We start from the raw sequence: 15,281 nt of genomic DNA on the forward strand, positions 1-15,281 counted from the left end.
TGGTAATTTTAAACAGTGTCCATGTCTCCTGCAAGTTTTTAACCATGTGAATTGCTCCTTTTAGTTTTTTTTTTCCAACAAATGTTCTCATTTTATCATAGTCTCCCTTTTTATAGTTAAAGCTACTACATGATTTTCCTTAGTATTCACCCTTCAGAGATTATCATATTTAATTACATTCTAATCACTGTTGTTAAGCCAATCCACCACCTTCAACTCTTGCATCAGATCCTGCATTCCACTGAGAACAAGATCTAATGTACTTCTCCCTCTCATTGGTTCTATGATCAATTGCTGCATAAAACAATCAGTGATAGAATCTAGGAACTTTACTTCCCTTGCATGTCTTGATATGACATTTACCCAATCAGTATTTGGGTAATTGACTTCTCCCATTATTACTCTGTTGCCCATTTTACTAGCCAATCTAATCTCTATTAGCTTTTTATAATGTGTTTCCTCATCCTGGCCAGACGGGTGGTAATATATCCCCTCTACTATACTCTTCTCTTTTACCCTTTGAATTTCTACCCATAAGGATTTAAAAGTGCAGTCTGTTTCCTGCAAAACCTTTATCCTGCTTGATTCTATGCTATCCTTCCACCAAGTTTATGTGCCCTGGACTCACAGTGTCCCATTGGTTACCCCCCTTCCAAAAGGTTTCTGAAATGCCTATTATGTCTATATTTTCCTTTAGCACCATATATTCTAATTCTTCAGTCTTATTTTTCAGATTTCCTACATTTGCATACAGACATTATAAAGTAGGTTTATTGTATTTCTATTTTTAACCACAGCCTACTTATAATCAGAGGATTCAGGCAGTTTGGAGTCATTTTTATCTATGTGTTCTGTATTTTCTGGGCTTTTTCAGCTTCTACAACCTCAGGGCATTCTATCTTACTTGCTTTACTAGCTTACTTGCTTTTACTTGCTTTTACTTTGAAGATGCCTTTTGCTTTGAAGATACCTCCCTCTGAACTATGTGCTGTTCAGTGACTATTGGCATTCCCCCATGTTCTGCTTTAAAAGCGCTCTGTCTCCTTTTTAAAAATTAGCGCCAGAAATCTGATTCTAGTCTAGTTAAGATGGAGCTCATCCCATCAGAAGAGATCCCTCCCTTACCCAGAATGTTCTCCAGTTCCTAGCAAATCTAATGTCCTTTTCTCTGTATCATCATCTTATTCACACAGATTCTGGAGTTGAGCCTTTCCAGGCCTGGATTTGTCAATAGGCACACTAGGCTTGTTCCTAGGGAGGCAAAACACTTAGGGGCAACAAGCTAGCTGAAGATTCACTGCCTTCCAACTGTGCTGAATCTCACTTAGCAGAGAGTTGCTCTCCGCTTTCTGATTCAGCCCCTCTCAGGCAACTTGCAGGGAACAGGAGAGGAGGGAGTGCCCCTGGATCAGACAGAGCAAAGGGGATCATTTTGAGGAGGTTAGGAGGGACTGAGTGAGGATCCCTAGGGCATGACAGGGGATCAGCTGGAGGGTGTGTGCCTGTGAGCAAGAGGGGAATTAGGGGAGGGAGGCAGTGACTTTGTGTGTGAGAGAGAAGAGATTTGTGTTTGTTTGGGGCTCTCTACCAAATTATGTGAGAAATTAGAGTGGGGATGCAAGGAAGAGCAGAATCAGAGTATACTCCCTCCACTGTCCCTCATCATTCCCTCCACTGCCCAAACCCCCCCCCCCCCCCCACACACACACACACACACACTGCAATTCACATCCTCTATCTTTTGATCTTGGATTATATCTCCCAGATCATTGAACCTTATACCCTTCCTACTTCTCTCTTCTCCTTAGGTCCTGGAATTTACCCCTCGATGTCTTCTACTCCCTTTTCCCCTTCCTCATGCCCAAACTTCCGTCCCTCTCCTATGTCTTATCTAATCACCGATTCCTGATTCCCCCTCCTCCCAATCTTCCCTATATCCAGGCCTCTCTTCTCTCTTCCCCATTCCTGGCCCTCCTCCCTTCCTCTCCCTACCTGTGGTCCTCTAATCTTCCTCCTTTCCCCATCTCCAAGATCTCTTCTCTGTACTGATTCTTGAGATACCTTTTCTCACCCAATAAAAGAAAAATAAATAACTGAGACAATGCCCCCCACCTTTCTTACACTATACCTATTCTCACCAAAGTCCGGAACTTAGGAGTGACCATTGACCCAGCTCTTTCTATGAAACCTCACATAAAAACTGCAGTGTAAGCATTATTTGCTAAACTTATGCTTTGTCATCTCTGTCCTCTACTTAACCCATATGACTTTCATACTGTGTTACATTCCCTCATATTCACTGGCTTAGACTACTGTAAAACCTTATCTATTGGTCTTCCTCAAACCACAATTTGACCCTTACAAATGACTCAAAATCCAGCTATTTGCATCCTCACTGAAGCTAAAATATACGATCACATCACACCGATTTTCCAGTCACTGCACTGGCTACCAATCCAAATTCAGAGCTTGTACAAATTTGTGAACAGTCCTTGGATAAATGTGACTTTAAAAATTCATACCTCAGTACATACTCTCAGATCATCCAATCAGAATCTTCTGGATGCTCCCTCACCAAGGATGGCCCACCTCTCGGAGACTAGGGAAAGCGCCTTTGCAACAGCTGTCCCCACCTTCTGGAACTCCTTACCACGTGACTTACAAAATAGCATTGATACAGTATTATTTAAAAAGATGCTAAAATCACTCCTGATCAAAAAAAATAATCTCTCCTGCCATGCCCCTTCCACTCGCAATCTCTGCATATTTCTGTGTTCTACAGGCTAAAAGTGACTATTTGTATATTAATGTCCATAAGACCTTTTTGTTTTACAGTTACTAGGGATGTGAATCGTTTTTTGACGATTTAAAATATCGTCCGATATATTTTAAATCGTCAAAAATCGTTAGGGCCACGATACAATACCAATTCCCCCGATTTATCGTTAAAAAATCGTAAATCGGGGGAAGGGGGAGGGCAGGAAAACCGGCACACTAAACCCCCTAAAACCCACCCCGACCCTTTAAATTAAATCCCCCACCCTCCCGAACCCCCCCAAATGCTTTAAATTACCTGGGGATCCAGCGGTGGTCCAGAACGGCTGCGGTCCAGAACGGCCCCCTCAATTGAATCCTGTTGTCTTCAGCCGGCGCCATTTTGCAAAATGGCCGCCGCAAAATGGTGGCGGCCATAGACCAAAACGATTCGACGCAGGAGGTCGTTCCGGACCCCCGCTGGACTTTTGGCAAGTCTTGTGGGGGTCAGGAGGCCCCCCCCAAGCTGGCCAAAAGTTCCTGGGAGTCCAGCGGGGTTCCGGGAGCGATTTCTTGCCGCGAATCGTTTTCCGTACGGAAAATGGCGCCGGCAGGAGATCGACTGCAGGAGGTCGTTCAGCGGGGGTTCCGGACCGCCGCTGAACGACCTCCTGCAGTCGATCTCCTGCCGGCGCCATTTTCCGTACGGAAAACAATTTGCGGCAAGAAATCGCTCCCAGAACCCCGCTGGACTCCCAGGAACTTTTGGCCAGCTTGGGGGGGCCTCCTGACCCCCACAAGACTTGCCAAAAGTCCAGCGGGGGTCCGGAACGACCTCCTGCGTCGAATCGTTTTGGTCTATGGCCGCCGCCATTTTGCGGCGGCCATTTTGCAAAATGGCACCGGCTGAAGACAACAGGATTTAATTGAGGGGGCCGTTCTGGACCGCCGCCGTTCTGGACCACTGCTGGATCCCCAGGTAATTTAAAGCATTTGGGGGGGGGTTCGGGAGGGTGGGGGATTTAATTTAAAGGGTCAGGGGTGGGTTTTAGGGGGTTTTAGTGTGCCGGCTCACGATTTTAATGATTTTCACGATAGTTTACACACCCAAACGGCAACAATACGATTCCCTCCCCCTCCCAGCTGAAATCGATCGTTAAGACGATCGAGGACACGATTCACATCTCTAACAGTTACTTGTTTTTATTATGCATGTATCTTTTGTGGAGGGCTTGAGTTACTCTTTTAAATAAATAAATTATAGAGAGACAAGCAATGCTATAATATAATATAAAAGATGAAAATATTTGTCAATATACTTCAGAATGTTCATGTTTTTGCCACAGAATCTGCCCCTGAGCTGTAGTAGTAAATTCTGGGGCTGTGCCTTAGACCTTCTCTCTGTTGTCTGACCTTGCTGGGGGATGGGGCGTGGGGCAGGACAGCACCATCAGTGCTTAGGGGCAGCAAAATCCTACATCCATCACTGAGCTGGCCTCCGGGGTCCTACATGTAGAATGGGAAGCATTTCTGAGAATGTAACCCTGGAGTTTCTAGATTTCAGTTTCCTATCTGTCTTCCAAAGAGGAACTTATGCTCTTCCCAAGAGATCTTACTGGAAATCCCTTCTGTTAAAGAGGTTCGATTGATGAATACCAGACTGAAAGTTTTTTCATATTTGAGTTCATATGTCTGGCACCCACTACCCAGAGAAATTTGTTGTATTGAAGATTATTAGTTTTTGTAAATCCTGCAAGACCTGGTTGTTTACAACTACATTTACTTGTATGTCATAAGGAAATATTGATAACTGTTTTTCTGAGTTTAATATCTTTCTGATCTGTTATAGTATTTCTAATATTTTTTATTTGAACTCTGTGATTTGTTTCTGCTTTTATATTTAATTTATTTAAGTTTTGATTGTTGAATTGTTGTATGTTATTATGTACTCACCCAGAGACCTTGTTGGAGGGATGATTTTGTAAATTGAAATGATAAATGAAAAAGCATCAGAGCCTGAAAAAATTTCATTTTTCACTAGTGTCAACACTTTTTCTACTTCTGCACCCAAAAGAAATCATTTATGGACATTAAATCATTTCTATGATGAACATGCATAATTACAGGTCCATTTAAGCTATAAAGAGTTGGTACAAAGAAGAGTCAGAAAAATAAAATGATCTGGAATTATGGTATTGAATGCTATTCCTCTCCCCAAAATTGTTACTTATTTCTACTGAAATTTGCTTTTTATGAACACTAAGTTATTTATGCATTTTTATATATTATTTTAGGTTGCACACAATGGCCTTATCTTGGAAATGGATCATCCAACAGTAGGGAAGATATCTGTCCCAGGTAGGAATTTATTTTAAATAATTACATATTTTGCATTCTGTTTCTACATTGTATCTTAATTTCTCCAGGTAATTATTCTTATTACATATTTTACTAGATGTAGTTGATTGTAGGTTCCTTTTATGTTATCTTCTAGGAGAGAAAGAACTTTTAATTTCTGTTGTCTTGCAGAGAATTTTGCCTAGAAATTGGTCTATTTCATGTCTGTAAACAAGGCATATCCTGTACAGTGCCAAAGAGCTGTTTGGAACTAGGATGGACTTGAATTAGTAACCTGTTTTCAAGGACTGTGCTAACAGGGTCTAGCTAGGTTATCTATTTCTAAGGGAAAAACATTATAACAGTACTAGCTGGATTTGGATTTTCAGGGAAAAGGCATATATCAGGTAACTGAGTGCAATCCAGTGAGTTTGTTTTTGTAACCATTTGGGAATGAAGTATAGCTCCTAATTTCTGCAGATCTTGAAGAGAATTTACCTAATAAATGAAGATCTTGTATACTGAAAAGTGTACCATAAAAGTTTTGTTTGGAGCTTTGTTTGTGTGCCATAAGAGCTGTGGGCCAGATTCATTAAGGCTTTTCTCCCATTTTGTGTGTATGAGAAGAACACTTGGGGCCAAATTTTAAAAAGCCCGTGTGTGCAAAAACTAGGGGATACGCTCGTGGCTGGGCTGTGTGTGTGCCGCGCGCATTTTACAAACGGCCCAGCCATCTGCATATCCCCTGATATGCGCCGAAGTGCCAGACCATGTGAAAAGGGCAGGGTGGGGGCCAACCGGGAAAGCAACCATTAGGCCCTGACCTGGGAAATGTGTGTCAGCAGCCAGCCGGCATGCATCATTTTCTTCTGCTAATCAGAGCAGGTAAGTTTAAAAACAAAAATAAAAATTGGAGCAGACTGGAAGGGAACTGGGAAAAAGTGGGATCGCGTCACCGCGTGTATTTAAAAAAATCCGCCCCAGGCTTGCGGGTGGGGCACCCGTGCGCACATGCATACGCCGATACAAAATCAAGTGCGCATATGCTTGTGGGCATCAGATTTTATAACATGCACACATCAGCACATGCATGTTATAAAATCGGCGTATCCATGTATGTGCGCGCCAGGAACCGCTCACATATGGACGCACACACATGCATTTAAAAATCCACCCTTTAGCGAATCAGGTACTTTGTTTGAAGCAAGTTTGATTTTGTATTAGTAACTTGTTTCCAAGGAAAGGGTTTTTAACAGTGCTGGAGCAGGTTTAACAACTCTTAATTCATTTAGTCCTTGTGGTATTAGTTGCTTAAGTGTAACCCTTGGCAGGGAGTTTAATCCCAAGGGCACACAAACATATATATTCTTCAGGGCTGCTCTGGCTTGCCTCCTCCCATGGCTTGTACTCTCTATCCTCGAGGTGGATTCTTTTTATGGGGGGAAGTTTTCACTTATGGCCTGAGCAGTGGAGTGATATTCACTATGGGCTGGATTTTAAAAGCTCTATGCATATAAATCACCTTACGTGCGCTGGGCCTATTTTATAAAGACCCGGCGATGCGCGTAAAGCCCCAGGACGCGTCTAAGTCCCGGGGCTTTACTAAAGGGGCAGTCCGGGGGTGGGGCGGTCCTGTCTGGGGGCGTGGCAGAGGCGAGGCCAGAGGCCTCGAAAACAAGGCCATTTGCCTCTGTGTTGGAGGATCGCTTCCTTGCAGGCTGCCGGCGCGCGCAACCTGCGCCTGCCTCCAGGCAGGTGCAAAAGGTATGATAAGAAATTGGAGGTGGGTTAGAGTAGGGCTGGGGGGGGGGCAATGGTTAGGGGGAAAGGGTGGGAAACTTAGGTTAGGGGGAATGGAAGTTCCCTCACAGGCCACTGATTTCGGAGCAGCCTGGGAGGGAACGGGGAAAGGCAGCGCTGCTCAGCGCGGGCTCGGCGCGTGCAATGTGCACAGTTGTGCACTCCCTTGCACGTGCCTGCACTAGCATGTTATAAAATTGGGTGTACATATGTGCGCGCCGGGTAGCACGCGCACATATATGCCTGCGCACAGGTCTGAAAATCTACCCCTATGTGTGTTGATAGCTGCAGCATCCCAAGGGGAGAGATACTGGAACCAACCAGGCAGGACAAGGCACTGGGTGTTAAATTATAAGTTTACTGATTTGTTAAAAGTCAAATAAAAGCCCATCTGACTGCGATACATGAATGATTTCCTCTGTAGGTAGGTGTCCTTTGTTCAGGCTTCTGGGTGGAGCTTCCATGGTGATTTTATTTGTACAAAGCTCACCCAGAGGCTAACCCAGGAATCATATTTCAGCAGTCCCACTTCACAGCAAAATTCTTACCTTGCTCCATCTCCTTCCTGGACACCCAGCCTGTCCTGGTCCCATGAATGGAGATCCAGTTTGGGGTCTCCTGATCTTGTTCTTTAATCCTTAGTTGATATCTCTGGGGACTTATCAGGGGTGGATTGGCCTATCGGGGGATCGGGCATCCCCCGGTGGGCCGATCACTCCAGTCATGTGGTCTGCCATTCGCAACCGTGACAGAGCCGTGCTCGGCAGACCACGTGATGTGTCATGGGCCGTCCTGGGCGGCGAATACCCGGGCCTGTCCAACATCGTGAATCTGCCGCTGGGACTTATCTTGGGGAAAAATCAAAATGGGATCAGGCTACCTAAGCAATGCAAGCTCTGTGGGGAGGGGGAATCCAAAACCCTCACCACACAGTCTGTGTCCAAAAAATACTTCCAGATATAAACTGGATATTCCTTCAGGCTTCACTGTCTGTTACAGCAGGATTTCTCACTGGAACTTGTCCATCCAGGGTTTAGAGTGCTCTCACAGGTCTTCGGTCCTCTGTGTAAGAGTCCATCAGGCATAAAAATCTATTTCTTCTGTAAATTAGTGAAGAAGGATCCTCTAGGAGGGAGTGCACAATGAGGTATCACTTCTAACTGAAACTCCTGGTGGGTGAAGCTGGGAAGCCTCAGCAAAGTGTAAAACTTAAACATCCTTCCTGTTCCAGGCTTCCTAAAGACTGATCCCACAGCATTCTAAAATGGCTGGGCTAAATAGAAACTGAGTCATCCAATCCAGTTCCTCCAGGCCTTGATAGTGTGTTCTATACAGGGACAGTGACATCCGGTGGCCATCCCAGGGGGGTTGCTACATAAAATCAGGGCCATTAGGTGGCACTGGTAATACCTGGAGAGGAAAAGAATAGTTCGTTTCAGTTTCCAGTTTAACATGGTGTCCATGTCTCTTTGGTAACATTATATGGTATCCGAAGGGGGGACGAGTTGCATCATCTGTGCTGCTTAATTACTTCACCAAAAATCAATATGGAGGAGAGGGAAAACTGTAAAAAAAAAAAAAAAAAAAAAAAAACCCAACTTCTCTACCTCTTGAAATAGCTGCTTCTACTTGTCCCTGTAAAATACTGTGTTTCCCCGAAAATAAGACATCCCCTGAAAATAAGACCTCGTAGAGGTTTTGCCAAATTGCTAAATATAAGACCTCCCCCGAAAGTAAGACCTAGCACATAATTCATGTAAACGATCGAATTAGCTACGGTATTCCCTCCCATACAGTAACGCGCGCCTCTGCCGTTTTGCTGCGTGTTTAACCTGCTAACTTACCGTCTACCCTTACCCCTGCGTTAGAGGCAGGGGAAAGGGTAGGTGGCAAACTTTCCCCCAGCCTCCGTTCACCTGCCCTGGCCACGTCCATGGGTGCTGGTCTCCGGGGCAGCCCCAGTCCTCTCCCCTCCTCCCGAAGCAACAAAAGCGCAAAAAAAGCGAAAAGGAAAAAAAAAAAAAAAAAGCAAGGCGCGAAAAGCAGCCTTGCTCCGGGAGGAGGGGAGAGGATTGGCAGTGTACGGTAAAGCAACGAAGTGACTTACTTTTTTCACAGCCCTCCTCCTGAGACAGATCGTGGCTCCCCTGCCTCCCGGCGAAGATGGATGCCTGCACGGGTGAAAGTGGCCCCTGTGCATGCGATTGGGCCGCTCAATGCGTGACGTCACATGTCATGACGCCAAACGTCATGACGTCACGCATTGAGCGGCCCAATCGCACGCACAGGGGCCGCTTTCGCCCGTGCAGGCATCCATCTTCGCCTCCGGGAGGCAGGGGAGCCGCGATCCGTCGATGTCCATCTCCGGAGGAGGGCTGTGAAAAAAGTAAGTCACTTCGTTGCTTTACACTGCCAGTCCTCTCCCCTCCTCCCCTCCCGGAGCAAGGCTGCTTTTCGCGCCTTGCTTCGGGAGGAGAAGAGAGGACTGGCAATCCCGAGCGTACCGTAGGATTGCCCGTCCTCTCACCCCTCTCTCTCTTGCAACTTTTTTTTTTTTTCACTTTTTCGCTTTTTTTTTTTTCCGCTTTCTTTGCTTGCTTCGGGAGGAGAGGAGAGAGGACGGGCAATCCCAAGCGTAGGAGAACCGTCCACTTCCTGGTACCTGTCATTTCAAATGTCATTTGAAATGACATTTGAAATGACAGATACCGGTACCAGCGTGTCCGTGAAGCGTTAGGCCAGCGCACCCAGGATACTGTATAGCGCTCTATACAGTAAAATAGGTTGCGCGGGCCTAACGCTTCACGGACGCTTCTTAACGTAGACACAGCTTGCATTTTTTAAAATTACTGTATAAAGAGCGTCACTCTTCTTTTTCAGTCAATCTGTGATTCTGTGAGCACGCAAGCCCAAAAGGGAAGAGAATGCAAGCTTTGTTTTGTTTTGTTCAGCAACTGCCCTATATATTGGTGATATAATTGGACATCTAGATTAATAAAATCTCATACAAATTGCTATAAGAAGGAAGGAATCAGATTAGTCTGAGTTTCCTTTCTTCTGCATTCTCTCAAAGATCAACTAATGAATGGAGAAGAATGGATGGAAATGGACAATGTGCTCGACGCCCCGTTCTCTCAGGATTCAGTAACATCAGTGGTCATTTTCTAGGTTTGAGTCAGCAGCAGCCTCCACCTTTCAGTTTTTCCCAATGGAGAAAAGGAAGCAAGTTAAAAATGATCCCAGCAGGCAGAAGTAGTTGAATACAGGCACCGAGGCAGGGAGAGCAGGCCCTTGAGGAGCGAGTTCATTTTTTTGTTCAACAATATACCGGTATGTGAATTCTTCTTCATGGAAAAATAAGACATCCCCTGAAAATAAGGCCTAGTGCATCTTTGGTAGCAAAAATTAATATAAGACACTGTCTTATTTTCGGGGAAACAGGGTAGCTCCAGCCCTCAAGCAAAATAGCAGTCTGCAGCTGAGACGGTTTAGCCTGCACTGTAACTTTTGAGTGAATCTTCTTTTGCTAATCAGATTGTCTGCTATAGCTACCAGATAAGTGTATATTCTTTTATATACTATGGGCACAGCAGCTCTTTGGGGGAGATCACAGCTGCTCAGAGAATACAATTTGATATGAGAAAAGTGGCACTCACTATCTAATACTTACCCCATCACAATATCATTTTTAACCAGTCTGTTTTCACTCACACACATTAGCCAGGGGAGTCTGTATCTGTCTTTATTGGAGCTCTAAATGTTCTGGTCCAGTACTGTGAATATGGTATTTTAACACAAGAACTCATTAGGGTCTGGCTGATAGTAGTATTTAGAGACAGTCATTTATCAGAAACCCTATAAAATGACCCCCACATGCAAAATGACTCCACACTTACACTGGAAACTGCCAAATCTAAGTACTCCATATTCCTTATGTGAAGGATCAACAGGCCCTTCTGATAATTCATTTTTGCCCAGGAGACCTGATTGAACCTATAGAGGGTAAAAAGAAGTTGATTCAGAGGCTTTCCAGATGTTACAAACACAGATCCTTACAACAAAGTTCTCAATGCTGGTTCTGTCTGGCCTCAGAGACCACACTCACTCCAAAAAGACAACAGACATCATGGTATAGTAAATCACCTTCCCAGTGCCAAAAATGTCCTGCTTAGCACATGATATGCAGATACTATCAAAAAAGAAGACATTACACTGCTATATACACTCTAAAAATATGGTTGCAACAAACAGAGGATTTTGGTGACATGGAAATTGCCTTCCTGGGATCCATTGCTGGAAATGATCACACCAAAGTTTCATGAATTACCTTAATTAATATATGAGGCCTTCAAGTGGAATTTAAAATTGATATGAGGCAGATGTAACTGTAATCCTTACCTCTCTATATAGGTGGTTGCAGGCCCCAAAACTTCAATACCTTTAAAATATATCCTACATATCTTTTGATATCAGACTTTCAGACCATCTTAGATATGAGAGGTAAAATTTATACCATCTCAGACATGATATAAAAATTACATCCCAAGAGATATATGTTGTGTAAGGTCTTGGAATGGCTCTCCTGGATAGACCAGAAATCAAGGCTCTATACTGGTCACAGAAGATTGACAGGGTTACGTTTGTGTTTTTTTGACAGACATCAGGAGCAGATATCTGAAAAAGTTCCAAAACCTGGGCAGGATGAAAAGGGCTACAAGATTGTAGTCAGGGCATGACTCAAAACCTTTCACTCTTTCTACACTCACTACCATTGTTGCCCAAAATAAAGGAAGAACAAGAACACATACAATAAATAGGAGTTATTTCTAAAGTTAACACCCCAGCCACTTGGTGCGTTGGCAAGGTGGTCATTCTAAATCCAAATGGGAAAGTATGAATCTATGTTGATCTCAATAAACTAAAAGAAAGTGTTTGCCAGAAACAATATGTCTTCCCTTTTGTGAAATACACTCATGGGCAACTTGGAGATGCCCAGTCAGAATTTTGGCAGATCCTTTTGGCTCCTGTGTCCACATTTCTAACTACTTTCATTATACTCTTCAGATGGTTCTGTTTTAATTGTCTGCCATTTTGCTGCAGAAATCAGGTATAATGCCCAATGATACATGTGAGTTTTCAAAAAGAGAGATTACATTTCTGGGTCATATTGATGGTATGATGGTCCGATCCAGAGAAAGTTCAAGCCATTTCCCAGATGTTGGCATCTCAGAGCATCACTGAAATTTGCATGTTCTTGGGCATGGTCACACACCTGAAGAAATATCTCCCTCACCTAGCTTATAAACCAAAACCATTGAGAGACCTCTTAAATCCCCCAATAATCATGATATTGGGATGCAACATAAGAAACAGCTTTTGGGGATTTAAAATGCCCTAAGTATAGATTATGTTTTGGCCCTCTATAGTCTAAACAAACCTGAGTCTCAGCTGATGCCTCTTCTTATGGTCTAGGAGCAGGCACCAGCTCACTGGCAATCTATAGCATATGCATCATAATCCCTCATCCCTATGGAGCAGCAATATGCTCAAGTAGACAAAGAAGCTCTGGCATGGGCATGTGAAAGGATCAACTATTTCTTGGGACCAACCTTCCATGGAGAAACTGATCTCAAACACCTCCTTACATTGTTAGGGTCCAACCTCCTAGACAAGCTAATGCCTAGAATAAAAGATTCCACATGAGACTCATAAAATCCCATTTCACAATCTTTCATGTATTTGTAAAGAATCCTGCTATTGTGGATATCCTTTCTAGAGCTCCATTCTCTGAGATGCTGCCGACTAGCCATGCCTAGGAGCAATTTTCTGGTGCTGAAACTTGAGCAAATGTTAGATGACACCTTGTGGCAAGTGATCATCCACTGCAAAAAGTTTGGCCAGTGTGACTAAATCAGAAACATCATTACATCCCCACTGGGCAGTCTCTGTGACTTTGCCTTCAATTATAGCCTGTTATTCAGAGATTCCAGATTGGTTGTTTCTGTTTCTATACAAGACATGAAGGGCATGAAGAAATCACAAGATATTGAGCAAGAGCAAAAATGTCTGCATGGTGGCCAGGGCTTAATAAACAGCTTCAGCAGTATGTGGAATGCAGGAGGCCCAACCCACTGGAACAACGTAAGCCTTTGATCCTCCTGACAAGGCCCTAGCAAAAGGTTGAAACTGACCTCTTATTTCTTGTTTATACCTCCTATAATCTGCTGATTCTCTATTTCTCCAAATTTGTAGAAGTTTCTCAGCAATGCAATACTATTTCAGGAGCAGTTATCAACAAAATGAAATCCATATTCTCCCACAATTGAATCCAGAACAGGTCATCTCCTGTAATTGCCTGAACTATTTGCATCTGTCCTTTTCTGTAGCTTTGCTGAAGTTTATGGCTTTCAGCATACTACCTCGGATCCATTATTTCCCAAATATGAGGAAACAGAACAGACAGATCAGTCTGTAAAACACCTCTTGTCCAAATCTTCTTCCCTCTGTCTTGCCTTATTGGCCTACCAGACGACATCCTTGGATAATGGTATCAACCCTCAAAGCTACTTGTGATACAGAAACTTCATTCTATAATCCTCACTTTTGCTTCTCAGCCTACTTCACATTATTCTAACTTTCTAAGACCAGGATGATTGCTGCAAAGCCCATCAGAAAAGGTCTGTGACAGATGCCACAGGATTAAATCCCTGGCAACCCTGAACCCTGGAGATCGAGTCTGGGTAAAAGATTCCTATGGAAAACAGATTATACAAAGGTTTTAAGGGACACCATGATCTTATTTGGTCATGGTCCCAGCTGGCTTTATTCATCACGGTCAGGCTCACTGATTTAGAGAGGGCAACCCTCTGCTGTCAGAAGGCAAGGCCACTGAGAGATAGTCTGTTGGTAATTGATGTGTTACATGCAAACTATGTTATAAATGTTTAGGTATTGTAGAACATTATTAATATTACTATGTATACTGCAAAGTACAATTTATTTGATATATTGTGGTCAATATATTGTTTATTAATAAATAGCTACAACTATCACTGGAGACCTACCCTTGTTAGAGGATCCTACTTCTCTTCCCAACAGAAAGTATCCAGCCAGGAAGAGACAACCACCAGGCTCTTTGAGAGATTATATGGTACTTGGAAGCCCACAGGATATTGGGATAGTAGTTGATTGTCAATGGGACAGAATAATCCCTGATATGTAGTTGTATGTCCAGGTAGTCTAGCCTGACCTTCAGAAAACTTGATAGCATTTACATCTGCTTAAAGGTGGTACTGTTATGTCTTGTTTGGAAAATTGCCATCCCTGTCATTTAGAAAAGGGGTTGTGCTATTAATTGCATAAATATCAGGGCCGCTATGTGGCACTGGTAATAGCTGAGGAGGAGGAGAATAAAGTTAGCTTCATTTTCCAGCACAAGATAGCTGCCATGACTCTTTGGGGCCGATGCAATTAAAGTGCGCTGAAAGCGGGCGCTGAACTCTCAGCGCCCACTTTCTTAATGCTCCTCCAGGCGTGGATCCTGGGGGCGCCATGCAATATTTAAACTAGGGGTCACATTGTCAAGGAGGTGCTAGGGTTGCTTGCACGCCCCTAGAGCCTCCTTGACAACAGGAGCTCGTGAGCAGTTGGCCGTCCGCCGGATAGGAAACAGACGCCAAATTTATTTCCTAATCAGTGCACAGCCAGGGGTTCAGGAAACGGATGCTTGTTAACAGAGCGTCCATTTCTTGAACCTAACCACCTGCACTTTTTTTTGTTTGTTTTTTAAAGATTTTTTTCCTCCTACCATATTGCAACCATATTAAGTAGGAGGATATAACTTTTTGGAGTGCTTGGCAGTTAACACCTGCTCCGGCAGGCATTAATTTCTGAGTGCAAAAATGTGTGTCTTAGATGCACATTTATTTTATTTTTTTTGCATTCGCAGTGAATAACTAATAGCCTCATTCACATGTGATGGGCGCTATTAGTTTTGCCCCGCGTTGGTCGTGCGTTGTGGAGGCTCTAATCCCCTTAATGCAGAAGGGGATTAGGTAGTGTTTATACAACCCACGTCCAACTGCGGGTTAAACCATGCACTCGGCTGAGCGTACTGTAATGCATTGGCCCCTTTGTGAATGCTACCATCTCACCCATCCGTCTTTCTGTTTTATTATATAGAGTCTTCAAAGGACACAGGACAGTTATTTTTTTAAATTTTACTCAGATTAAGCAAATTAAAGTTTGGAGAAGGTTTACTGAAATATAAAAAAGGAAAATAATTCTATACAGAAATTAAAGGGTAGATATCATGGTTGTTATTCAGTGTAATAACTGGCGCTTTAGCCCTTACAGAGACCTTGTGAAGTCTTAGAGATTGCCCTAACTGT

The 15,281-nt window shown here is 43.6% G+C and overlaps 1 protein-coding gene across 1 annotated transcript in view; it reads left to right on the forward strand.

The window, feature by feature from the left end:
• SUGCT (succinyl-CoA:glutarate-CoA transferase) overlaps positions 1-15,281 on the forward strand; it is a 1,474,461-nt gene that overhangs the window by 1,240,954 nt on the left and 218,226 nt on the right. The window contains exon 13 of the mRNA XM_029589533.1: positions 5,049-5,112. Coding sequence (XP_029445393.1) covers positions 5,049-5,112 — 64 coding nt within the window. The remainder of the gene's footprint in view (positions 1-5,048; positions 5,113-15,281) is intronic.

The sequence above is a fragment of the Rhinatrema bivittatum genome, chromosome 2 (assembly GCF_901001135.1).
Source record: "Rhinatrema bivittatum chromosome 2, aRhiBiv1.1, whole genome shotgun sequence".
Taxonomy (NCBI): Eukaryota; Metazoa; Chordata; class Amphibia; order Gymnophiona; family Rhinatrematidae; genus Rhinatrema; species Rhinatrema bivittatum.